The sequence below is a fragment of the Ranitomeya imitator genome, chromosome 1, assembly GCF_032444005.1.
Source record: "Ranitomeya imitator isolate aRanImi1 chromosome 1, aRanImi1.pri, whole genome shotgun sequence".
In the NCBI taxonomy this organism is placed as follows: Eukaryota; Metazoa; Chordata; class Amphibia; order Anura; family Dendrobatidae; genus Ranitomeya; species Ranitomeya imitator.
Genome location: NC_091282.1, coordinates 28,446,547 through 28,472,120, shown reverse-complemented (window position 1 = coordinate 28,472,120; position 25,574 = coordinate 28,446,547). Strand labels below are relative to the sequence as shown.

General features: G+C 50.3%; 1 protein-coding gene across 2 annotated transcripts in view; it reads right to left on the bottom strand.

The window, feature by feature from the left end:
* TTC33 (tetratricopeptide repeat domain 33) overlaps positions 1–25,574 on the bottom strand; it is a 216,379-nt gene that overhangs the window by 81,713 nt on the left and 109,092 nt on the right. For both annotated transcript variants that reach the window (XM_069745913.1, XM_069745914.1), the window contains exon 3: positions 5,807–5,888. In XM_069745913.1, coding sequence (XP_069602014.1) covers positions 5,807–5,888 — 82 coding nt within the window. The remainder of the gene's footprint in view (positions 1–5,806; positions 5,889–25,574) is intronic.

The window sequence follows — 25,574 nt, the reverse complement described above, 5'->3', positions numbered from 1 at the left end:
ACACCCGCACAGGTGATGGGACAGCCGCACAGGCCATAGTGACACCCACACAGGGCATGGTGACAGCCGCACAGGTGATGGGACAGCCGCACAGGTGATGGGACAGCCGCACAGGTGATGGGGCAGCCGCACAGGTGATGGGACAGCCGCACAGGTGATGGGACAGCCACACAGGCCATAGTGACACCCGCACAGGTGATGGGACAGCCGCACAGGCCATAGTGACACCCACACAGGGCATGGTGACAGCCGCACAGGTGATGGGACAGCCGCACAGGTCATAGTGACACCCGCACAGGGCATGGTGACAGCCGCACAGGTGATGGGACAGCCGCACAGGTGATGGGACAGCCGCACAGGCCATAGTGACAGCCGCACAGGGCATGGTGACAGCCGCACAGGTGATGGGACAGCCGCACAGGTGATGGGACAGCCGCACAGGCCATAGTGACACCCGCACAGGCGATGGGACAGCCGCACAGGTGATGGGACAGCCGCACAGGCCATAGTGACAGCCGCACAGGTGATGGGACAGCCACACAGGCCATAGTGACACCCGCACAGGGCATGGTGACAGCCGCACAGGTGATGGGACAGCCGCACAAGTGATGGGGCAGCCGCACAGGCCATAGTGACACCCGCACAGGTGTTGGGACAGCCGCACAGGTGATGGGACAGCCGCACAGGCCATAGTGACAGCCGCACAGGCCATAGTGACAGCCACACAGGCCATAGTGACACCCGCACAGGGCATGGTGACAGCCGCACAGGTGATGGGAAAGCCGCACAGGTGACAGGACAGCCACACAAGCCATAGTGACACCCGCACAGGCGATGGGACAGCCGCACAGGTGATAGGACCGCCGCACAGGTGATAGGACACCCGCACAGGGCATGGTTACAGCCGCACAGGCCATAGTGACACCCGCACAGGGCATGGTGACAGCCGCACAGGTGATAGGACAGCCGCACAGGTGATAGGACATCCGCACAGGTGATGGGACAGCTGCACAGATGATGGGACAGCCGCACAGGCCATAGTGACAGCCGCACAGGGCATGGTTACAGCCGCACAGGTGATGGGACAGCCGCACAGGTGATGGGACAGCCGCACAGGCCATAGTGACAGCCGCACAGGGCATGGTGACAGCTGCACAGGACATGGTGACAGCCGCACAGGCCATAGTGACACCCGCACAGGGCATGGTGACAGCCGCACAGGGCATGGTGACAGCTGCACAGGACATGGTGACAGCCGCACAGACGATGGCTACAGCCAAATAGAGCATAGTGACAGCCGCACAGGGCATGGTGACAGCAGCACAGGTGATAGGACACCCGCACAGGGCATGGTTACAGCCGAACAGGCCATAGTGACACCCGCACAGGGCATGGTGACAGCCGCACAGGCCATAGTGACACCCACACAGGCCATGGTAACAACCGCACAGGCCATGGTGAAAACCGCACAGGTGATGGGACAGCCGCACAGGTGATGGGACAGCTGCACAGGCCATAGTCACAGCCGCACAGGGCATGGTTACAGCCGCACAGGCCATAGTGACACCCACACAGGCCATGGTGACAACCGCACAGGCCATGGTGACAGCCGCACAGGCCATAGTGACAGCCGCACAGGGCATGGTGACAGCTGCACAGGACATGGTGACAGCCGCACAGGCCATAGTGACACCCGCACAGGGCATGGTGACAGCTGCACAGGACATGGTGACAGCCGCACAGACGATGGCTACAGCCACATAGAGCATAGTGACAGCCGCACAGGGCATGGTGACAGCCGCACAGGGCATGGTTACAGCCGCGCAGGCCATAGTGACACCCGCACAGGGCATGGTGACAGCCGCACAGGTCATAGTGACACCCACACAGGCCATGGTGACAACTGCACAGGCCATGGTGACACCCGCACAGGTGATGGGACAGCCGCACAGGTGATAGGACCGCCGCACAGGTGATAGGACACCCGCACAGGGCATGGTTACAGCCGCACAGGCCATAGTGACACCCGCACAGGGCATGGTGACAGCAGCACAGGTGATAGGACAGCCGCACAGGTGATGGGACAGCCGCACAGGTGATAGGACAGCTGCACAGGGCATGGTTACAGCCGCACAGGCCATAGTGACACCCGCACAGGGCATGGTGACAGCCGCACAGGCCATAGTGACACCTACACAGGCCATGGTGACAACCGCACAGGCCATGGTTACAACCGCACAGGTGATGGGACAGCCGCACAGGTGATGGGACAGCCGCACAGGCCATAGTGACAGCCGCACAGGGCATGGTTACAGCCGCACAGGCCATAGTGACACCCACACAGGCCATGGTAACAACCGCACAGGCCATGGTTACAACCGCACAGGTGATGGGACAGCCGCACAGGTGATGGGACAGCCGCACAGGCCATAGTGACACCCACACAGGCCATGGTGACCGCCACACAGGTGATGGGACAGCCGCACAGGCGATGGTGACAGCCGCACAGGGCATGGTGACAGCCACACAGGGCATGGTGACAACCGCACAGGCCATGGTGACAGCTGCACAGGCCATAGTGACAGCCGCACAGGACATGGTGACAGCTGCACAGGACATGGCGACAGCCGCACAGGCCATAGTGACACCCGCACAGGGCATGGCGAAAGCCACACAGGACATGGTGACAGCCGCACAGGCCATGGTCACGGCCGCACACACAATGGCATGAGCCGCACAGGCGATGGCTACAGCCACACAGGCGATTGCGACAGCCACACAGGCCATAGTGACAGCCGCACAGGCCATTGCGACAGCTGCACAGGCCATAGTGACAGCCGCACATGCCAAGGTGACAGCCCTAAATGCCATGGTGACAGCTGCATAGGACATGGCGACAGCCGCACAGGCCATGGTGACAGCCGAACAAGCCATGGTCACGGCCGCACACACAATGGCTTGAGCCACACAGGCGACGGCTACAGCCAAACAGGCAATGGCGACAGCCACACAGGCGATGGGACAGCCACAGAGACCATGGTGACAGCCGCACAGGCCATGGCGACAGCCGTACAGACCATGGCGACAGCCGTACAGGCCATGGTGACAGCCGCACAATCCATGGCTACAGCCGCATAAGCCATGGCGGCAGCCACACAGGACATGGTGACACCCACACAGGCCATGGCGACAGCCGCACAGGCCATGGCAACAGCCGCACAGGCCATGGCGACAGCCGCACAGGCCATGGGTACAGACACACAAGCCATGGTCACGGCCGCACACACAATGGCTTGAGCCACACAGGCGACGGCTACAGCCACACAGGCGATGGCGACAGCCGCACAGGTGATAGGACAGCCACAAACGCCATGGTGACAGCCGCACAGGCTATGGCGACAGCCGCACAGGCCATGGTGACAGCCCCACATGCCATGGTGACAGTCGTACAGGCCATGGCGACAGCCAAATAGGCCATGGTGACAGCCGCACAATCCATGGCTACAGCCGCATAAGCCATGGTCACGGCCGCATAAGCCATGGCGACATCCGCACAGGTCATGGTGACAGCCGCACAAGCCATGGTCACAGCCGCACACACAATGGCTTGAGCCGCACAGGCGACGGCGACAGCCACACAGGCGATCCCCAGAAATCAATAGGGGAAAACCATATCTGCTTCCCAGTCACCGACTGCCACATACTGGCGCATCATTGTGACACAACGCTATTATAGGGGCACTGTGACATGACACTATTATAGGGGCACTGTGACACAACGCTATTATAGAGGCACTGTGACACGACACTATTATAGGGGCACTGTGACACAACGCTATTATAGGGGCACTGTGACACAACGCTATTATAGAGGCACTGTGACACGACACTATTATAGAGGCACTGTGACACAACGCTATTATAGAGGCACTGTGACACGACACTATTATAGGGGCACTGTGACACAACGCTATTATAGAGGCACTGTGACACGACACTATTATAGGGGCACTGTGACACAACGCTATTATAGGGGCACTGTGACACAACGCTATTATAGGGGCACTGTGACACAACGCTATTATAGGGGCACTGTGACACAACGCTATTATAGGGGCACTGTGACACAACGCTATTATAGGGGCACTGTGACATGACACTATTATAGGGGCACTGTGACATGACACTATTATAGGGGCACTGTGACACAACGCTATTATAGGGGCACTGTGACATGACACTATTATAGGGGCACTGTGACACAACGCTATTATAGGGGCACTGTGACACAACGCTATTATAGGGGCACTGTGACATGACACTATTATAGGGGCACTGTGACATGACACTATTATAGGGGCACTGTGACATGACACTATTATAGGGGCACTGTGACACAACACTATTATAGGGGCACTGTGACACAACACTATTATAGGGGCACTGTGACACAACGCTATTATAGGGGCACTGTGACACGACACTATTATAGGGGCACTGTGACATGACACTATTATAGGGGCACTGTGACAACACTATTATAGGGGCACTGTGGCATGACACTATTATAGGGGCACTGTGACATGACACTATTATAGGGGCACTGTGACATGACACTATTATAGGGGCACTGTGACAACACTATTATAGGGGCACTGTGACATGACACTATTATAGGGGCACTGTGACAACGCTATTATAGGGGCACTGTGACATGACACTATTATAGGGGCACTGTGACATGACACTATTATACGGGCACTGTGACACAACACTATTATAGGGGCACTGTGACACAACACTATTATAGGGACAGAGTGACACGACACTATTATAGGGGCACTGTGACACAACGCTATTATAGGGGCACTGTGACACAACACTATTATAGGGGCAGAGTGACACGACACTATTATAGGGGCACTGTGACACAACGCTATTGTAGGGGCTCCACTGTGACATATCTGTCCCACACTACCATAGGGAATAAATTACTATTTGATGGATTCACAGATGCACAGCACATTACAGTCCTGTTATCAGAGCTGTGCTTTGTAACGAGCCCTGCATCGCGGTCTTTGATACAGTCATCACAGATGTACGGCTTGTTACAGTCCAGTTATTAGAACTGTGCCTTTTAACAAGCCATGCAGTTGAGTATTTGTTTACAGTCGTGTGATGGATTCGCAGCTGCACAGCTCATTACAGTCCTGTTATTACAGCCCTGCACCTGTATCTTTTATAGGGTAAAATAAAACTAACTGCCCCAGTGTCTGATATAGTTATCTAACGGCCACACAAGCGCTCTGCTCATTACAGGCCGGTTATTAGAGCTGCGCCTTGTAACAATGTGACAGTAAGCAATAAAGGGTCCCAAAGAATAACAGCAAGTGGAGATCTGAAAAAGTCTTATGAATCAACAATGAAAATACTTTTGAAACTTGTGTAACTGGGTTTCTAGTTTATTTTTTTGAGAGCAAGAACATTGCTGCAGGCTGTCCTGTGCTTGCTGTCAAAACAGTAAAAGCTTCAAAGCGATTTCCCAGAGACTCCGTCAGTGACATTCATCGACCAAGGGCAAATGGCCCGAAAATGGGTTAACGAGAACCAGTGGTTCGGCTATACCGGTGCGCCGAGCTGTCAATCATCCGGAGTGCACCATCGCCATGAGCAAGCAGGAAATCGGGAGGCAGAGGAGCGGTGCGGGGGAAACATGCGGCCGGTGGTGTCACTCCCGCACTCTGGTGCCGACTACGTCCAGTCCATCCGATCCCACCAAGGCAGGAGCGTTAGTTATCTACCGTACCTGAGCCTTCATCTCGTACATGGCGGCATCTTCCGGGGTCAGGTGGATTCCTTCATCCCATTTCTTTATTGCCTCCAAGTGCCTAAAAAACATATAAAAAAAACAGCATTCGATACAATATCAAGTCTACATATATAAGAGATACAAAGTGATCATAATAAGAGGGGCGAGGACTCATCACCTGAGACCAGAGGTCCAAGGAAAACCAAAAGCCACAAAGGTGTCAACCAAAAATATGAAAAATGGAAACATAAAAGAAACTGAGGAATAAAATAGTAAATGTACCGGAGATCGGAGGAGGGGAAAAAAGGGTCTGGAGGAGGACACTGGGGTCTGGAGGAGGACACTGGGGTCTGGAGGAGGACACTGGGGTCTGGAGGAGGAGGACACTGGGGTCTGGAGGAGGACACTGGGGTCTGGAGGAGGAGGACACTGGGGTCTGGAGGAGGACACTGGGGTCTGGAAGAGGACACTGGGGTCTGGAGGAGGACACTGGGGTCTGGAGGAGGACACTGGGGTCTGGAGGAGGACACTGGGGTCTGGAGGAGGACACTGGGGTCTGGAGGAGGACACTGTGGTATGGAGGAGGACACTGGGGTCTGGAGGAGGACATTGGGGTATGGAGGAGGACACTGGGGTCTGGAGGAGGATACTGGGGTCTGGAGGAGGACACTGGGGTCTGGAGGAGGACACTGGGGTCTGGAGGAGGACACTGGGGCCTGGAGGAGGAGGACACTGGGGTCTGGAGGAGGACACTGGGGTCTGGAGGACACTGGGGTCTGGAGGAGGACACTGGGGTCTGGAGGAGGACACTGTGGCCTGGAGGAGGACACTGGGGTCTGGAGGAGGACACTGGGGTCTGGAAGTTACAGATGAGTAGTAAAAAAGAAGACAGGAAACTGGAGGACAGGGGGGTCTTGAGGAGGATAGAGGAGATGGAAGAAAAACAGGAGTCTGGAGGAAGACAGGAGGCTGGAGGAGGACAGAGGAGACTGGAGGAGGACAGAGGAGGCTGGAGGACAGAGGAGGTTGGAGGAGGACAGAGGAGGATGGAGGACAAGAGACTGGAGAAACAAGAGAACTCTGGAGGGGTCAGAGCATTCTGGAGGGGGCACAAGTATCTGGAGGACTAGGAGGAAACCCATGAAGATGGAAAAACACATGAAACTTTCCAATGTCCTAGTTAGATCTTTCTCTGATCTTTACAGCACTTTCTAGAACATAGAGTAGAACCCACCAGCACGGCCCAGAGCGCTGTACAGTTTCTGATTTGATGACAGGTAAAAATGCAAAAGTTGCACAAGTTAATGTCAAACCCTTGTCCCAGTGCTGTGTAAACAGCTGTTGATGAGAAAGCCCACAAGAAAGCCTCGGGGGACCCCAGCTGTCAGCGCAGATCCCTATCACACAGGCTGGGGCCTTAGCTAATGATGTACAAACCTGTAGCTGAGAACATGACCCATGGAAGAAGCTACATTCATATTTACTATAAACATGGCTGACATGTCGCCTTCACACACCAGCTCAGATGTGGAAACCTCCTGATCCTAAAGTCGTCTGCACGACCATCCATAGTGTCACACGGACAATGGAGCTAGACTTGGAAAGCAAGATGGATGACACATACAATGGCCCACTAAAGCTGGACGCACATAACTCATAGCTGCCAAACAAGCTCCTCTGACCTCCATCATATGCTCAGCCAAAACCAATATGGCCCCTCCAAAGCCCCCTGTCCTATTCCAAACTCCTCTGCACTCCCCAGACTCCTTGGTCTTCCTCCAGACACCTCGGTCCCCTCCAAGCTCCTCTGTCCACCACCAGACTCCCATGTCCACCACCAGACTCCCATGTCCACCACCAGACTCCCATGTCCACCACCAGACTCCCATGTCCACCACCAGACTCCCATGTCCACCACCAGACTCCCATGTCCACCACTAGACTCCCATGTCCACCACCAGACTCCCATGTCCACCACCAGACTCCCATGTCCACCACCAGACTCCCATGTCCACCACCAGACTCCCATGTCCACCACCAGACTCCCATGTCCACCACCAGACTCCCATGTCCACCACCAGACTCCCAGGTCCACCACCAGACTCCCAGGTCCACCACCAGACTCCCAGGTCCACCACCAGACTCCCATGTCCACCACCAGACTCCCATGTCCACCACCAGACTCCCATGTCCACCACCAGACTCCCATGTCCACCACCAAACTCCCAGGTCCACCACCAGACTCCCATGTCCACCACCAGACTCCCATGTCCACCACCACACTCCCATGTCCACCACCACACTCCCATGTCCACCACCAAACTCCCATGTCCACCACCAGAATCCCATGTCCACCACCAGACTCCCATGTCCACCACCAGACTCCATGTCCACCTACAGACACCCATGTCCAGCTCCATACTCTGCTGTCCCTCAAATCCTCATCTGTCCACCTCTACACTTTTTGCCGCCACTTTTAAACTCACTATTTTGTCCGTGACTTATTGTTGATGTATTTATATTTAATAAACTTATTTATGATTATTCTATTTCTGGACTCTTGCACTATTTTTCTTATGTGGTTTTGCCTTTTGCCAGTAGCAGTGTGTCCCACACTATTCCATCTACAGGCTTATTATATCTTCACTGATGATTTCTTATAAGATATCATGATTAGACATTGTAATAGCTGCCTGTTGTGTTTTCCTCCAGACTCCACAGTCCTAAAGAAACCTCTTAGCTCCCAGACTCCTCAGTTCCTTCCCTCTACATTACTCTGTCTCCCTCTGTTCCCCGTGCAGACTCCTCAGTCACCATCCAGACCACCCCAGTCTCTTCCAGACACCTCTGTCTACATCTAGACTCCTATGTACCTTCCGGACTCCTGAGCCTTTCTCCAGATACCTCTGTCTTCCGCCATACTCCTAGGTTACTCCTCCAGATTCCTGAGTCTTCCTCCAGACACCTATGTCTTTCTCCATACTCCTCCAGTCTCCTCTGTACCCTCCAGACTCATATGTACCCAACAGGATCCTGCGCCTTCCTCCAGACCACTGTCCTCCTGCATTAGCCTAGCTTGCTCCTCTAAACTTTTCTGTCCTCCTCCAGACTCCTATGTACCAGCCAGAACTCCAAGTCTTCCTCCAGATGCCTATTTATTCTAGAGACTGTTGTGTCCTTCTCGAAGACCACCCCAGTCTCTTCCAAACACATTTGTCTACCTCAAGACTTCTCTGTACCCTCTGGACTCTTGAATCTTCCTCCAGACACCAACTTTCTTCTCCATACACCTAGGTTACTCGTCCAGACTCTTCTGTACTCTCCAGATTCCCATGTATCCACCAGAATCCCGAGTCTTCCTCCAGTCACTTCTGTCCTCCTCCATTCTCTTAGCTTCCTCCTCTAGATGACTTTTCTGTCCTCCTCCAGACTCTTCTGTACCCATCAGAATCCAGAGTCTTCCTCCAGATTCCTCTATATTCTAGAGACTTCTCTGTTTCCTCCAGACCCCCAGTCTCTTCCAGATTCCTCAGACATCCTCAGACACCGAGTGCAAGGTGGTTGAACCTTCACACAAGGCAGATATTTACTAAGTCGGCTAAAAAGTTTGTCAGTCTCATCCTGCTCCTCGTCATTTTACATCAGTATAGTATTTCTTGAAGCAGAGGCCTGGAGATGGTGCCCGGTGAGAACTCCGCACAGTCCACATCTGTAGTATCATCTACACAACGAAAGCTTCCTACCAGGCCCACACGGGTTCACAGACACCAGTGGTCAGCAGAGTTACGTTTGTCTCAAAGAGTTATGTGTAGTTTTATTAAAGATGGAAGAGCAAAGATTTTCAAGATCTCTGCTTGCTGTTAGTGAGTGAAAACTCTTGTTCCGTTCAGTGATAGTAACCCTGCATAATGCCAGTCCTGCCCTGCACCTAGCTGGTCGTGCCCCGCACGTAGCCGGCCCTGCCTCGCAAGTAGCCGGTCCTGTCCCGCACATAGCCGGTCCTGTCCCGCACATAGCCGGTCCTGCCCCACACATAGCCGGTCCTGCCCCGCACATAGCCGGCCCTGCCCCGCACATAGCCGGCCCTGCCCCGCACATAGCCGGCCCTGCCCCGCACGTAGCCGGTCCTGCCCCGCACGTAGCCGGTCCTGCCCCGCACGTAGCCGGTCCTGCCCCGCACGTAGCCGGTCCTGCCCCGCACGTAGCCGGTCCTGCCCCGCACGTAGCCGATCCTGCCCCGCACGTAGCCGGCCCTGCCCCGCACGTAGCCGGTCCTGCCCTGCACATAGCCAGCGCGGCCCTGCACATAGCCGGTCCTGCCCTGCACATAGCCGGTCCTGCCCTGCACATAGCCGGCCCTGCCCCGCACATAGCCGGTCCTCCCCTGCACATAGCCGGTCCTCCCCTGCACATAGCCGGCCCTGCTCTGTAAGCTGAGCACATTAGTAGGAAGGTATAATTAAAGAGGGTGCCAGTGTTACAAATAATTCTAATAGGGGGGTCTTCAGTTCAGGACCCTTCTTTATCAGTCAGGGTGCATCCCATCTGGGCATTACCAGGACGGCTCACTGGTTAATACTCGTCACTTATCATCTGATATGAGTAATGCCATTACTCCCAGTGCGATGAGTTTCATGGACTATGTGAATATAATTATCATCATTCACAGTGTATAGACTCGTTGGTTGACTCAGCCGCACATATCATCACCACCACCATCATCATCATCTCACATAAATCCAGATCACATGATATATCGCCACACACAGGCCCGGCTACGCTTTCCAATGCCTGCGCTTTACGCACTGGACTTATGTATCAGGGTCATGTATGACGCAAGTTGCTGGGGGCTCCGAGACCCTCTGCACCATTAATCAAACAGGGGATATGTTGGTAGAGGTGGACCCAGGCGGTCTGGAGAAATGTAAACTTCATTCATCCTTTCTTCCCACTAGCAGACATGCTGCAAGGGGATCAATCATGGAGTGGGGGGTCTGGGTAATGTATGAAGCCATCAGCGTCCACAATATTAATGAACAGACCACATCTGTATACAACTGCACAGGAGAAACCAGCAGCTGATTATATACAGGTACAGCACAGAACGTAACGCCGCGGACAAGTACTGTGCCTTTAAGAGGTTCATAAGAGGCCAGCACGTGCGGCCACCGCTCCAACCTGACCGCCCAGCTCACGGTTGGCTCCGTCCCTTTAATGTCCGGTTAGATGTCAGCCATTGGGAATATTTTTGTTCCTGATCAGAATTTACAGCTCATCTGGATTCATAGATTGCTCCCCGGTGTCAGGACGATATATATGGACGTGACCAGGAGCGACCAGGATGGCAGGAACAAAGCTGAAGGATTTTTAGAAGATTTGCCCACTCTTCCGGGAGATACCGACTCAGATTGTTCTTTCAGCAGCAGAGACCAAACAAGACAAACACTGCCCCCGATTAGAGAGTGGTGCCTTGAATTAAAAAAAGACTGCCCTCCATCAGAAAGCACTGCATTCCATTACAAAGCCCAGCCCTTCATCATAAAGCCTCACCCCTCCATTCAAAAGCCCTACCCTCCATCATAAAGCCTCGCCCTCGTTTAAAAAGCCCTGCCCTCCATCATAAAGCCCTACCCTCCATGATAAAGCCCTGCCCTCCATAACAAAGCCCTGCCCTCCATAACAAAGCCCTGCCCTCCATCATAAAGCCCTACCCTCCATCATAAAGCCCTACCCTCCATCACAAAGCCCTGCCCTCCATCATAAAGCCCTACCCTCCATCATAAAGCCCTACCCTCCATTACAAAGCCCAGCCCTTCATCAAAAAGCCTCACCCTCCATTAAAAAGCCCTGCCCTCCATCATAAAGCCCTACCCTCTATGATAAAGCCCTACCCTCCAGGATAAAGCCCTGCCCTCCATCCTAAAGCGCTGCCATCCATCATAAAGCCCTGCCATCCATCATAAAGCCCCGCCATCCATCATAAAGCCCTGCCATCCATCATAAAGCCATGCCCTCCATCAGAAAGCCCTGCCCTCATTAGAAAGCCATGCCCTTCATTAGAAAACCCTGCCCTTCATTAGAAAGCCCTACCCTCCATTAGAAAGCACCGCCCTCCATTAGAAAGCCCTGCCCTCCATTAGAAAGCCCTGCCCTCCATTAGAAAGCCCTGCCCTCATTACAAAGCCATGCCCTTCATTAGAAAGCCCTGCCCTTCATTAGAAAGCCCCACCCTCCATTAGAAAGCCATGCCCTCCATTACAAAGCCATGGCCTCCATTAGAAAGCCCTGCCCTCATTAGAAAGCCATGCCCTTGAATAGAAAGCCCTGCCCTTCATTAGAAAGCCCTACCCTCCATTGGAAAGCCCCGCCCTCCATTAGAAAGCCCCACCCTCCATTAGAAAGCCCTGCCCTCCATTAGAAAGCCCTGTCCTCATTAGAAAGCCATGGCCTCCATTAGAAAGCCCTGCCCTCCATTAAAAAGCCCTGCCCTCCATTAAAAAGCCCTAACCTCATTACAAAGCACCGCCCTCCATCATAAAGCCTTGCGCTTCATTAGAAAGCCCTGCCCTCCATAAAGCCCTGCTCTCCATTAGAAAGCCCTACCCTCCATTAGAAAGCCCTACCCTCCATTAGAAAGCCCTGCCCTCCATTAGAAAGCCCTGCCCTCCATTAGAAAGCCCTGCCCTCCATTAGAAAGCCCTGCCCTCCATTAGAAAGCCCTGCCCCTATTAGAAAGCCCTGCCCTCCATTAGAAAGCCCTGCCCTCCATTAGAAAGCCCTGCCCCATTAGAAAGCCCTACCCTCCATTAGAAAGCCCTACCCTCCATTAGAAAGCCCTACCCTCCATTAGAAAGCCCTACCCTCCATTAGAAAGCCCTGCCCCCATTAGAAAGCCCTGCCCCCATTAGAAAGCCCTGCCCCCATTAGAAAGCCCTGCCCCCATTAGAAAGCCCTGCCCTTCATTAGAAAACCCTGCCCTCCATTAGAAAGCCATACCCTCCATTAGAAAGCCCTGCCCTCCATTAGAAAGCCCTGCCCTCCATTAGAAAACCCTACCCTCCATTAGAAAGCCCCGCCCTCCATTAGAAAGCCATGCCCTTCATTAGAAAGCCCTACCTTTAAAATATGAAGTCCTGGGCTCCATTATAAAGCCCTGTCACTGAATTTAAATCCCTTCCCTGGTTATAAATCAATGCAATTATAAAGACCGGCCGCAATAATAAATTCCTGCTTTTAATTATAAATCTCCACCAATTTATTCATTTCTTCCCCAGATTAAAAAGCACTGCCTCAATTATAAATCCTGTCCCTGCCTGCAAAGTCGTGCCAAGGATTGTAAAGCCCCTGACTTCACAGCCAAAGATAACCTACAGCTGAGGAAAAGAGTATCCATAAGACCCGATACAGTAACTGGATAACTGTTATGATTAGGTAATTCAGTACCACAATGGACATAGAAGTCAGAGCACATACAGTGACCTGACAAAACCCAAAAACATAGAACGAGCTCTGAGACGTGGGAACTCTGCTGACCGCAATCCCTAATCCTCTCCAACCACACTAGAGGCAGCCGTGGATTGCGCCTAACGCTCCCTATGCAACTCGGCACAGCCTGAGAAACTAGCTAGCCTGAAGATAGAAAATAAGCCTACCTTGCCTCAGAGAAATACCCCAAAGGAAAAGGCATCCCCCCACATATAATGACTGTGAGTTAAGATGAAAAGACAAACGTAGAGATGAAATAGATTTAGCAAAGTGAGGCCCGACTTTCTGAACAGAGCGAGGATAGGAAAGGTAACTTTGCGGTCAACACAAAACCCTACAAACAACCACGCAAAGGGGGCAAAAAGACCCTCCGTACCGACTAACGGCACGGAGGTACACCCTCTGCATCCCAGAGCTTCCAGCAAGCAAGAAAAACCAAATAAGCAGGCTGGACGGAAAAAACAGCAAACAAAAATAACTCAAGTGAAACTTAGCTATGCAGAGCAGCAGGCCACAGGAACGATCCAGGAGGAAGCAAGTCCAATACTAGAACATTGACTGGAGGCCAGGATCAAAGCACTAGGTGGAGTTAAATAGAGCAGCACCTAACGACTTCACCACATCACCTGAGGAAGGAAACTCAGAAGCCGCAGTACCACTTTCCTCCACCAACGGAAGCTCATAGAGAGAATCAGCCGAAGTACCACTTGTGACCACAGGAGGGAGCTCTGCCACAGAATTCACAACAGTACCCCACCCTTGAGGAGGGGTCACCGAACCCTCACCAGAGCCCCCAGGACGACCAGGATGAGCCATATGAAAGGCACGAACAAGATCGGGAGCATGGACATCAGAGGCAAAGACCCAGGAATTATCTTCCTGAGCATAACCCTTCCACTTAACCAGATACTGGAGTTTCCGTCTTGAAACACGAGAATCCAAAATCTTCTCCACAATATACTCCAACTCCCCCTCCACCAAAACCGGGGCAGGAGGATCAACAGATGGAACCATAGGTGCCACGTATCTCCGCAACAATGACCTATGGAATACGTTATGGATGGAAAAAGAATCTGGAAGGGTCAAACGAAAAGACACAGGATTAAGAACCTCAGAAATCCTATACGGACCAATGAAACGAGGTTTAAACTTAGGAGAGGAAACCTTCATAGGAATATGACGAGAAGACAACCAAACCAAATCCCCAACACGAAGTCGGGGACCCACACAGCGTCTGCGATTAGCAAAACGTTGAGCCTTCTCCAGGGACAAGGTCAAATTGTCCACTACATGAGTCCAAATCTGCTGCAACCTGTCCACCACAGTATCCACACCAGGACAGTCCGAAGACTCAACCTGCCCTGAAGAGAAACGAGGATGGAACCCAGAGTTGCAGAAAAACGGCGAAACCAAGGTAGCCGAGCTGGCCCGATTATTAAGGGCGAACTCAGCCAAAGGCAAAAAGGACACCCAGTCATCCTGATCAGCAGAAACAAAGCATCTCAGATATGTTTCCAAGGTCTGATTGGTTCGTTCGGTCTGGCCATTAGTCTGAGGATGGAAAGCCGAGGAAAAAGACAAGTCAATGCCCATCCTTGCACAAAAGGCTCGCCAAAACCTCGAAACAAACTGGGAACCTCTGTCAGAAACGATATTCTCTGGAATGCCATGTAAACGAACCACATGCTGGAAGAACAATGGCACCAAATCAGAGGAGGAAGGTAATTTAGACAAGGGTACCAAATGGACCATCTTAGAGAAGCGATCACAAACTACCCAAATGACTGACATTTTTTGAGAGACGGGAAGATCTGAAATAAAATCCATAGAGATATGTGTCCAAGGCCTCTTCGGGACTGGCAAGGGCAAAAGCAACCCACTGGCACGAGAACAGCAGGGCTTAGCCCGAGCACAAATCCCACAGGACTGCACAAAAGAACGCACATCCCGCGACAGAGATGGCCACCAAAAGGATCTAGCCACTAACTCTCTGGTACCAAAGATTCCAGGATGACCAGCCAACACTGAACAATGAACCTCAGAGATAACTTTATTCGTCCACCTATCAGGGACAAACAGTTTCTCCGCTGGGCAACGATCAGGTTTATTAGCCTGAAATTTTTGCAGCACCCGCCGCAAATCAGGGGAGATGGCAGACACAATTACTCCCTCTTTGAGAATACCCGCCGGCTCAGACAAACCCGGAGAGTCGGGCACAAAACTCCTAGACAGGGCATCCGCCTTCACATTTTTAGAGCCCGGAAGGTACGAAATCACAAAGTCAAAACAGGCGAAAAACAGCGACCAACGAGCCTGTCTAGGATTCAACCGCTTGGCAGACTCGAGATAAGTCAAGTTCTTATGATCAGTCAAGACCACCACGCGATGCTTAGCTCCTTCAAGCCAATGACGCCACTCCTCGAATGCCCACTTCATGGCCAGCAACTCTCGATTGCCAACATCATAATTTCGCTCAGCAGGCGAAAACTTCCTGGAAAAGAAGGCGCATGGCTTCATCACCGAGCAATCAGAACTTCTCTGCGACAAAACAGCCCCCGCTGCAATCTCAGAAACATCAACCTCGACCTGGAACGGAAGCAAAACATCCGGCTGACACAACACAGGGGCAGAAGAAAAATGACGCTTCAACTCTTGAAAAGCTTCCACAGCAGCAGAAGACCAATTGACCACATCAGCACCCTTCTTGGTCAAATCGGTCAATGGTTTAGCAATACTAGAAAAATTATTGATGAAGCGACGATAAAAATTAGCAAAGCCCAGGAACTTTTGCAGACTTTTCAGAGATGTCGGCTGAGTCCAATCATGGATGGCCTGGACCTTAACAGGGTCCATCTCGATAGTAGAAGGGGAAAAAATGAACCCCAAAAATGAAACCTTCTGAACACCAAAGAGACACTTTGATCCCTTCACAAACAAAGAATTAGCACGCAGGACCTGAAACACAGTTCTGACCTGCTTCACATAAGACTCCCAATCATCCGAGAAGACCAAAATATCATCCAAGTATACAATCAGGAATTTATCCAGGTACTCTCAGAAGATGTCATGCATAAAGGACTGAAACACTGATGGAGCATTGGCAAGTCCGAATGGCATTACTAGGTACTCAAAATGGCCCTCGGGTGTATTAAATGCAGTTTTCCATTCATCGCCTCGCTTAATACGCACAAGATTATATGCACCACGAAGATCTATCTTGGTGAACCAACTAGCCCCCTTAATCCGAGCAAACAAATCAGATAACAGCGGCAAGGGGTACTGAAATTTAACCGTGATCTTATTTAGAAGGCGGTAATCTATACAAGGTCTCAGCGAACCATCCTTCTTGGCTACAAAAAAGAACCCCGCTCCCAATGGCGACGATGACGGGCGAATATGCCCCTTCTCCAAGGATTCCTTCACGTAACTCCGCATAGCGGCGTGCTCAGGCACAGATAAATTAAACAGTCGACCTTTTGGGAATTTACTACCAGGAATCAAATCGATAGCACAATCACAATCCCTATGCGGAGGTAGGGTATCGGACTTGGGCTCATCAAATACATCCCGGTAATCAGACAAGAACTCTGGGACCTCAGAAGGGGTGGATGACAAAATAGACAGAAATGGGACATCACCATGTACCCCCTGACAACCCCAGCTGGACACAGACATGGATTTCCAATCTAATACTGGATTATGGACTTGTAGCCATGGCAACCCCAACACGACCACATCATGCAGATTATGCAACACCAGAAAGCGAATAACCTCCTGATGTGCAGGAGCCATGCACATGGTCAGCTGGGTCCAATACTGAGGCTTATTCTTGGCCAAAGGTGTAGCATCAATTCCTCTCAATGGAATAGGATACTGCAAGGGCTCCAAGAAAAACCCACAACGCCTGGCATACTCCAAGTCCATCAAATTCAGGGCAGCGCCTGAATCCACAAATGCCATGACAGAATACGATGACAAAGAGCAGATCAAGGTAACGGACAAAAGAAATTTTGACTGTACCGTACCAATGGTGGCAGACCTAGCGAACCGCTTAGTGCGCTTAGGACAATCAGAGATAGCATGAGTGGAATCACCACAGTAGAAACACAGCCCATTCTGACGTCTGTGTTCTTGCCGTTCAACTCTGGTCAAAGTCCTATCGCACTGCATAGGCTCAGGCTTATGCTCAGATAATACCGCCAAATGGTGCACAGATTTACGCTCGCGCAAGCGTCGACCGATCTGAATGGCCAAAGACATAGACTCATTCAGACCAGCAGGCATAGGAAATCCCACCATGACATCCTTAAGGGCTTCAGAGAGACCCTTTCTGAAAATAGCTGCGAGCGCACCTTCATTCCATTGAGTGAGCACGGACCACTTTCTAAATTTCTGACAATATACCTCTATCTCATCCTGACCCTGACACAGAGCAAGCAAATTCTTCTCTGCCTGATCCACTGAATTAGGTTCATCGTACAGCAATCCGAGCGCCAGGAAAAACGCATCAATATTACATAATGCAGGATCTCCTGGCGCAAGAGAAAATGCCCAGTCCTGAGGGTCGCCACGTAAAAAAGAAATAATGATCCTAACTTGTTGAACTGGGTCACCAGAGGAGCGAGGTTTCAAAGCCAGAAATAGTTTACAATTATTTTTGAAACTCAGAAATTTAGTTCTATCTCCAAAAAACAAATCAGGAATAGGAATTCTCGGTTCTAACATAGAATTCTGAACCACAAAGTCTTGAATATTTTGTACTCTTGCCGTGAGCTGATCCACACATGAAGACAGACCTTTAATGTCCATCGCTACACCTGTGTCCTGAACCACCCAAATGTCTAGGGAAAAAAAAAGGCAAAACACAGTGCAGAGAAAAAAAAATGGTCTCAGAACTTCTTTTTTCCCTCTATTGAGAATCATTAGTACTTTTGGCCTCCAATACTGTTATGATTAGGTAATTCAGTACCACAATGGACATAGAAGTCAGAGCACATACAGTGACCTGACAATAACCCAAAAACATAGAACGAGCTCTGAGACGTGGGAACTCTGCTGACCGCAATCCCTAATCCTCTCCAACTACACTAGAGGCAGCCGTGGATTGCGCCTAACGCTCCCTATGCAACTCGGCACAGCCTGAGAAACTAGCTAGCCTGAAGATAGAAAATAAGCCTACCTTGCCTCAGAGAAATACCCCAAAGGAAAAGGCATCCCCCCACATATAATGACTGTGAGTTAAGATGAAAAGACAAACGTAGAGATGAAATAGATTTAGCAAAGTGAGGCCCGACTTTCTGAACAGAGCGAGGATAGGAAAGGTAACTTTGCGGTCAACACAAAACCCTACAAACAACCACGCAAAGGGGGCAAAAAGACCCTCCGTACCGACTAACGGCACGGAGGTACACCCTCTGCGTCCCAGAGCTTCCAGCAAGCAAGAAAAACCAAATAAGCAGGCTGGACAGAAAAAACAGCAAACAAAAATAACACAAGCGAAACTTAGCTATGCAGAGCAGCAGGCCACAGGAACGATCCAGGAGGAAGCAAGTCCAATACTAGAACATTGACTGGAGGCCAGGATCAAAGCACTAGGTGGAGTTAAATAGAGCAGCACCCAACGACTTTACCACATCACCTGAGGAAGGAAACTCAGAAGCCGCAGTACCACTTTCCTCCACCAACGGAAGCTCATAGAGAGAATCAGCCGAAGTACCACTTGTGACCACAGGAGGGAGCTCTGCCACAGAATTCACAACAGATAACATTAAGGGCATTCTCTGGAATGCTCTCTCCAGTGCTGCACCTCTTCTTTGGAATGCTCTCTCCAGTGCTGCACCTGTTCTACTGAATGCTCTCTCCAGTGCTGCACCTCTTCTTTGGAATGCTCTCTCCAGTGCTGCACCTCTTCTTTGGAATGCTCTCTCCAGTACTGCACATCTTCTTTGGAATGCTCTCTCCAGTGCTGCACCTCTTCTTTGGAATGCTCTCTCCAGTGCTGCACATCTTCTTTGGAATGCTCTCTCCAGTGCTGCACATCTTCTTTGGAATGCTCTCTCCAGTGCTGCACCTTTTCTTTGGAATTCTCTCTCTAGTGCTGCACCTTTTCTTTGGAATGTTCTCTCCAGTGGTGCACCTCTTCTTTGGAATGCTCTCTCCAGTGCTGCACCTTTTCTTTGGAATGCTCTCTCCAGTGCTGCACCTTTTCTTTGGAATTCTCTCTCCAGTGCTGCACCTCTTCTTTGGAGTGCTCTCTCCCGATCTACACGCTAGCCTTCCATTGTACAAATATTGCTGGTCCATCACCTCCTTGCCTGGCTATACCGCCATCCACAGCACTTCCGATCACACAAGTCCCCCTCTTCACGTATAACTGGCGCTCTTCCCTGTAAATTATTGTACAGTGCTACAGAAAATATGGGAACGTCAATAAAAAAAGATTAGAAGATGTATGTTTTGATGAGCTATATGGAGGCGATACCGTGTCACCGGCTTCCACAGCAAACATCAGATGTAATATATGGCACGGCGCGGGAGCGTCATGTTCCGACATTAACGTCCAGATGCCTCCCGCTGCATGGCAGGATAAATATGTCATCGGTGCAGTTAAGTGGCTCAGGTCCGTCTGTGACGAGCGCCGGGCAATGGTCACTCCGAGTAACGGCACATTAGCGCGGGCACTTCCTGTCCTTAATGGAATGTTATCACACGACGTGTTGGTTTTCCCAGTGCGGGACGCGCATTAGATGGAAGTGGCTGATAAGATGAAGCTCAATAACGGACGATAATCCGGAAACTAGCGAGAATACTGCCGCAGATCAGCGCTCTGACCGGCCACACCGCGGTTTCCGCACCGTGTGAACACAGACTTGATTGGAAACTGTCGTCAGAAAAATGACCAATTTTTTTAAATCAGGTTTTCGTCCTACATGTATTTTTAAATATCATTTTTTACAAAGGCTTCTCTTTTGTCCCATTATCACAATCTGTATTAAAAATAAAAATCTTGTAATTCTCACACTGTCCACTGGGGCAATAGAGTCTGCTTCAGGAAATGCACATGTACATTAGCAGCAATGAATACGAAGATTCTATATTTTATATTGAAGCATCTAATGAGCGTGTGCCAAGGAGATTGTGAGGAGAAGGGGAGGAGGTGAGCTGTGACATCACCTACTGTGAATGGTGGATCCTGTGCTATCTACTGTATATAGGTGTTATTAGTCATTGTACAGGAGGAGGAGGTGAGCTGTGACATTACCTATTGTGAATGGTGGATCCTGTGTTATCTACTGCATATAGAGGTGTTATCAGTCATTGTACAGGAGGAGGAGGTGAGCTGTGACATCACCTATTGTGAATGGTGGATCCTGGGTTATCTACTGTATATAGAGGTGTTATCAGTCATTGTACAGGAGGAGGAGGTGAGCTGTGACATCACCTATTGTGAATGGCGGATCCTGTGTTATCTACTGTATATGGAGGTGTTATCAGTCATTGTACAGGAGGAGGAGGTGAGCTGTGACATCACCTATTGTGAATGGTGGATCCTGTGTTATCTACTGTATATAGAGGTGTTATCAGTCATTGTACAGGAGGAGGTGAGCTGTGACATCACCTATTGTGAATGGTGGATCCTGGGTTATCTACTGTATATAGAGGTGTTATCAGTCATTGTACAGGAGGAGGTGAGCTGTGACATCACCTATTGTGAATGGTGGATTCTCTGTTATCTACTGTATATAGAGGTGTTATCAGTCATTGTACAGGAGGAGGAGGTGAGCTGTGACATCACCTATTGTGAATGGTGGATCCTGGGTTATCTACTGTATATAGAGGTGCTATCAGTCATTGTGCAGGAGGGGGAGGTGAGCTGTGACATCACCTATTGTGAATGGTGGATCCTGTGTTATCTACTGTATGTAGAGGTGTTATCAGTCATTGTACAGGAGGTGAGCTGTGACATCACCTATTGTGAATGGTGGATCCTGTGTTATCTACTGTATATAGAGGTGTTATCAGTCATTGTACAGGAGGAGGAGGTGAGCTGTGACATCACGGAATGGTGGATCCTGTGTTATCTACTGTATATAGAGGTGTTATCAGTCATTGTGCAGGAGGGGGAGGTGAGCTGTGACATCACCTATTGTGAATGGTGGATCCTGTGTTATCTACTGTATATAGAGGTGTTATCCGTCGTTGTACAGGAGGAGGAGGTGAGCTGTGACATCACCTATTGTGAATGACGGATCCTGTGTTATCTACTGTATATAGAGGTGTTATCAGTCATTGTACAGGAGGAGGTGAGCTGTCACATCACCTATTGTGAATGGTGGATCCTGGGTTATCTACTGTATATAGCGGTGTTATCAGTCATTGTACAGGAGGTGGAGGAGGTGAGCTGTGACAAAATTACTAAACTAGGCTGTAAATACAGATTGTGATATATGTATATCATTGACACCATTATAAAAAAATACTCCCTAATGCGTGGGAATGGGGGGATTATTATAATATTGCTTATCCTGTAAGGGCTCCAGATTTATTAATAACTGATGATGAGGAGGGGGGGTGATTAATTGGACAGAATATTAGCCAATTGTTATAGGAGAGCATTTGTGTTCGGCGGCTCCGTCCTTTCCAGGAGTCATTGGGTTTAATACTGTTAGTGATATAGGTTTATACTCGACTCTTCTTATATCTGCACAGTTTGGGGGATTCTAAGATCAGTGTGCGGAGCTTCTCTCCTGGGGGACTGGTGGTGGGGGGCCGCTAGTCTTATCTATATTGAGCTGTAAATATGTCTCGTGTAGATGGAAGTCTGAACCTCGCCCTATTTGTTATCTTGAATGTCAGACTGATACCATCAACGTTATTAAGTTTAGTTCTTCTTTTTTCTTGAAAAAGCTTCTACTAAAAATGATCAGATTAAAAAATATAAAATGATAGGAAGAGACAAAATATTAAATAAAACAAACAAATAAAACAATCGTCGCCTTTTAAAAGGGGCGACCTGGTGACATCCGGAGCCGTTCACCTCCGGAGAGGGTCGTACTATCTGATGCGGACGTCAGCCGCTCGCTCTGTATGTTGCCAGATAACCCCTTTAAGCTTTATATATATCGACTGAAAATCGACATAGATGCTTAAAGGGGATGTCCTTAAAGGACACATCTCTATGTGGGCAACCATTAACTGGAAGGTAAAAAGGCTCCTGTCCCCGCAGAATCAGCGGACCACATACAATGCAAGAAGCCGCCTAGCCATGGATTAGAGAAGCAATCTGCTGACAGATTGGGCTGCCGTACTTGTCCCTTTAAATATTAGAAGATTTGACATTGAAATCTTTTGAATGCAGGGGGCACGGCTGCGGTTTTGCCCACCAATGGGGTCTTCTCCTCTCCGGAGACACCCGGATCTCTCGTCCCTGGTGGATTCTCTTCTTGGATTACTCCTCCTTTCTCGAGGTGCCTCTGTGGAGGACACAGCTGCGGTTTTGCCCACCATGGGGGTATCCTCATCTCCGGGGACACCTGGATCTATCGTCCCCAGTGGGTTCTATTCTTGGATTACTCTTTCTTTCTCAAGGTGTCTCTTTGGAGGGCACAGCTGCGGTTTGGCCCACCATGGGGGTCTCCTCGTCTCCGGAGACATCCAGATCTCTCGTTCCCAGTGGATTCTCTTATTGGATTGCTCTTCCTTTCTCAAGGTGGCGCTATGGAGGACAAAGCTGCAGTTTTGGCCACCATGGGGGTCTCCTCGCCTCCGAATCTCTCGTTCCTGGTGAATTTTCTTCTTGGATTACTCTTCCTTTCTCAAGGTGTCTCTGCGGAGGACACAGCTGAGGTTTTGCCCACCATGGGGGTCTCCTCGCCTTCGAATCTCTCGTTCCTGGTGAATTCTCTTCTTGGATTACTCTTCCTTTCTCGAGGTGTCTCTGTGGAGGACACAGCTGAGGTTTTGCCCACCATGGGGGTCTCCTCGCCTTCGAATCTCTCGTTCCCGGTGGATTCTCTTATTGGATTGCTCTTCCTTTCTCAAGGTGTCTCTGTGGAGGAAACAGCTGCGGTTTTGGCCACCGTGGGGGTCTCCTCGCCTCCGAATCTCTCGTTCCTGGTGAATTCTCTTCTTGGATTACTCTTCATTTCTAGAGGTGTCTCTGCGGAGGACACAGCTGCGGTTTTGCCCATGATGGGGGTCTCCTCGCCTCCGAATCTCTCGTTCCTGGTGAATTCTCTCCTGGGATTACTCTTCCTTTCTCGAGGTGTCTCTGCGGAGGACACAGCTGCGGTTTTGGCCACCATGGGGGTCTCCTCGCTTCCGAATCTCTTGTTCCTGGTGAATTCTCTCCTGGGATTACTCTTCCTTTCTCGAGGTGTCTCTGCGGAGGACACAGCTGCGGTTTTGGCCACCATGGGGGTCTCCTAGCTTCCGAATCTCTCATTCCTGGTGAATTCTCTTCTTGGATTACTCTTCCTTTCTCAAGGTGTCTCTGTGGAGGACACAGCTGCGGTTTTGGCCACCATGGGTGTCTCCTCGTCTCCGGAGACACCCGGACCTCTCGTTCCTGGTGGATTCTATTCTTGGATTACTCTTTGTTTCTCGAGGTGTCTCTGCGGAGGACACATCTGCGTAGATGGGCGACATCCAGACTCTTTCTCCGAGGGGCTGAGAGCAGAATATCCGACGTGCTGCTTTCCAATGGGGGAGCAAGTATGAGACATGGCGACGTCACTGTAACTTCAGGTCCTTCCTAATAAGCGAGAAGTGGCGTCTGGGGAAGCAGGATGACATCAATGGCAGAGATATCTGCAGACGCAGACCCGGCACTGTATCTGGAGTCGTCCCCCGGCGCTGCGCTGAATCACTACTTTGCCACAAGAATACGATTAGTCTCCCATTACCGGCCCCGTGTTCCTTCCACGCCGAGGGGTGACTAACCGGCCATCATCGCTGTACATTACCAATGAGAAGATGATGGACGGTATTAGACTTCTTTGTCCTCTCCCATCTTCCATGTCCTTTTCGGAAAGGCCAGGTGGCATCCATACAATAATGTAGATTTTCCACTCACTCAGACCGAATCCACACCGAAGCTCTAATGGCGGTCAGTCACCGAGCAGCGCCACCACAGGCCAAAAGAAGCATTACATAGTGCTTACTGCAATCAATGGGGCGGCCCATGCAATACATGAACACGACGGGTCCTCATGTGCATCACGGGAGAAGAGCGGTCTGATGTGTATAACGGTCATTTCTGGTGACTGTTAATAGGAAACTGTAATATGGTTTCTGGCCATTATATGACTTGTGTTTTGCATTTTTCACCAGCTTTGTAGGCACTCTCTCAAATTTACAGTTGTCTGTGCACTAGTGGAAGACGACTAGCTGATACGTTGTGTCCCATAGACATGAGGGATTCCTGTCTCTTTGCAGAACATGTTTAAAAGCAGCAGAAGCATGAAGAACATTATACAGCAGTACTTAGCAGTGTAGCTGTGAATCCCGCATTGGGGCTGAGCTAAAACATTCAGTAGAAAGCAGCCACGTGAAGGACATTATACAGCAATACTGAGCCGAGTTGCTGTAAATCCAGCACCGAGGTGAGTTAAAACAATCAGCAGAAAGCAGCCACATGAAATCCATTATAAAGCAGTGCTAAGCAGTGTAGCGGTGAATCCAGCACTGGGTGAGCTAAAACAATCAGCCGAAAGCAGCCATATGAAGATAATAATACAGCAGTATTGAGCTCTGTAGCTCTAAATCCAGCAATGGGATGAGACAAAACAATTACTACAAAGCAGCCATATGAAGGATATTATACAACAGTACTGAGCAGTGTAGCTATGATTCCAGCACTGCGGTGAGGTAAAACAATCAGTAGAAAGAAGCCACATGAAGGACATTGTACAGCAATACAGAGCTGAATAGCTGTGAATTCAGCACTGGCGTATGACAAAACACTACACACTGAGAAGTGTAGTTGTGAATTAATTTCTGTGAGGAGATATACACGTACTAAAAAGCAGCAAAATGAAGAATTATATAACATTACTGAGCAGTGTAGATGTGAATATAGTGCTGGGGTTAAATAAATCACTTATTAGAAAGCAGCAGGAAAGAAATTTAAACAGCAGTACTGAGTAGTGTAGCTGTGAATCCAGCTCCAGTAAGACAAAACACTTAATGTCTGCTTTTCTCTTTTAGTCTCCTCCTTTCCATCGACTTAAAACAAGCACCCTCTCTTACTATCATCAGTTTGTCAGAGTAACAGATGAGT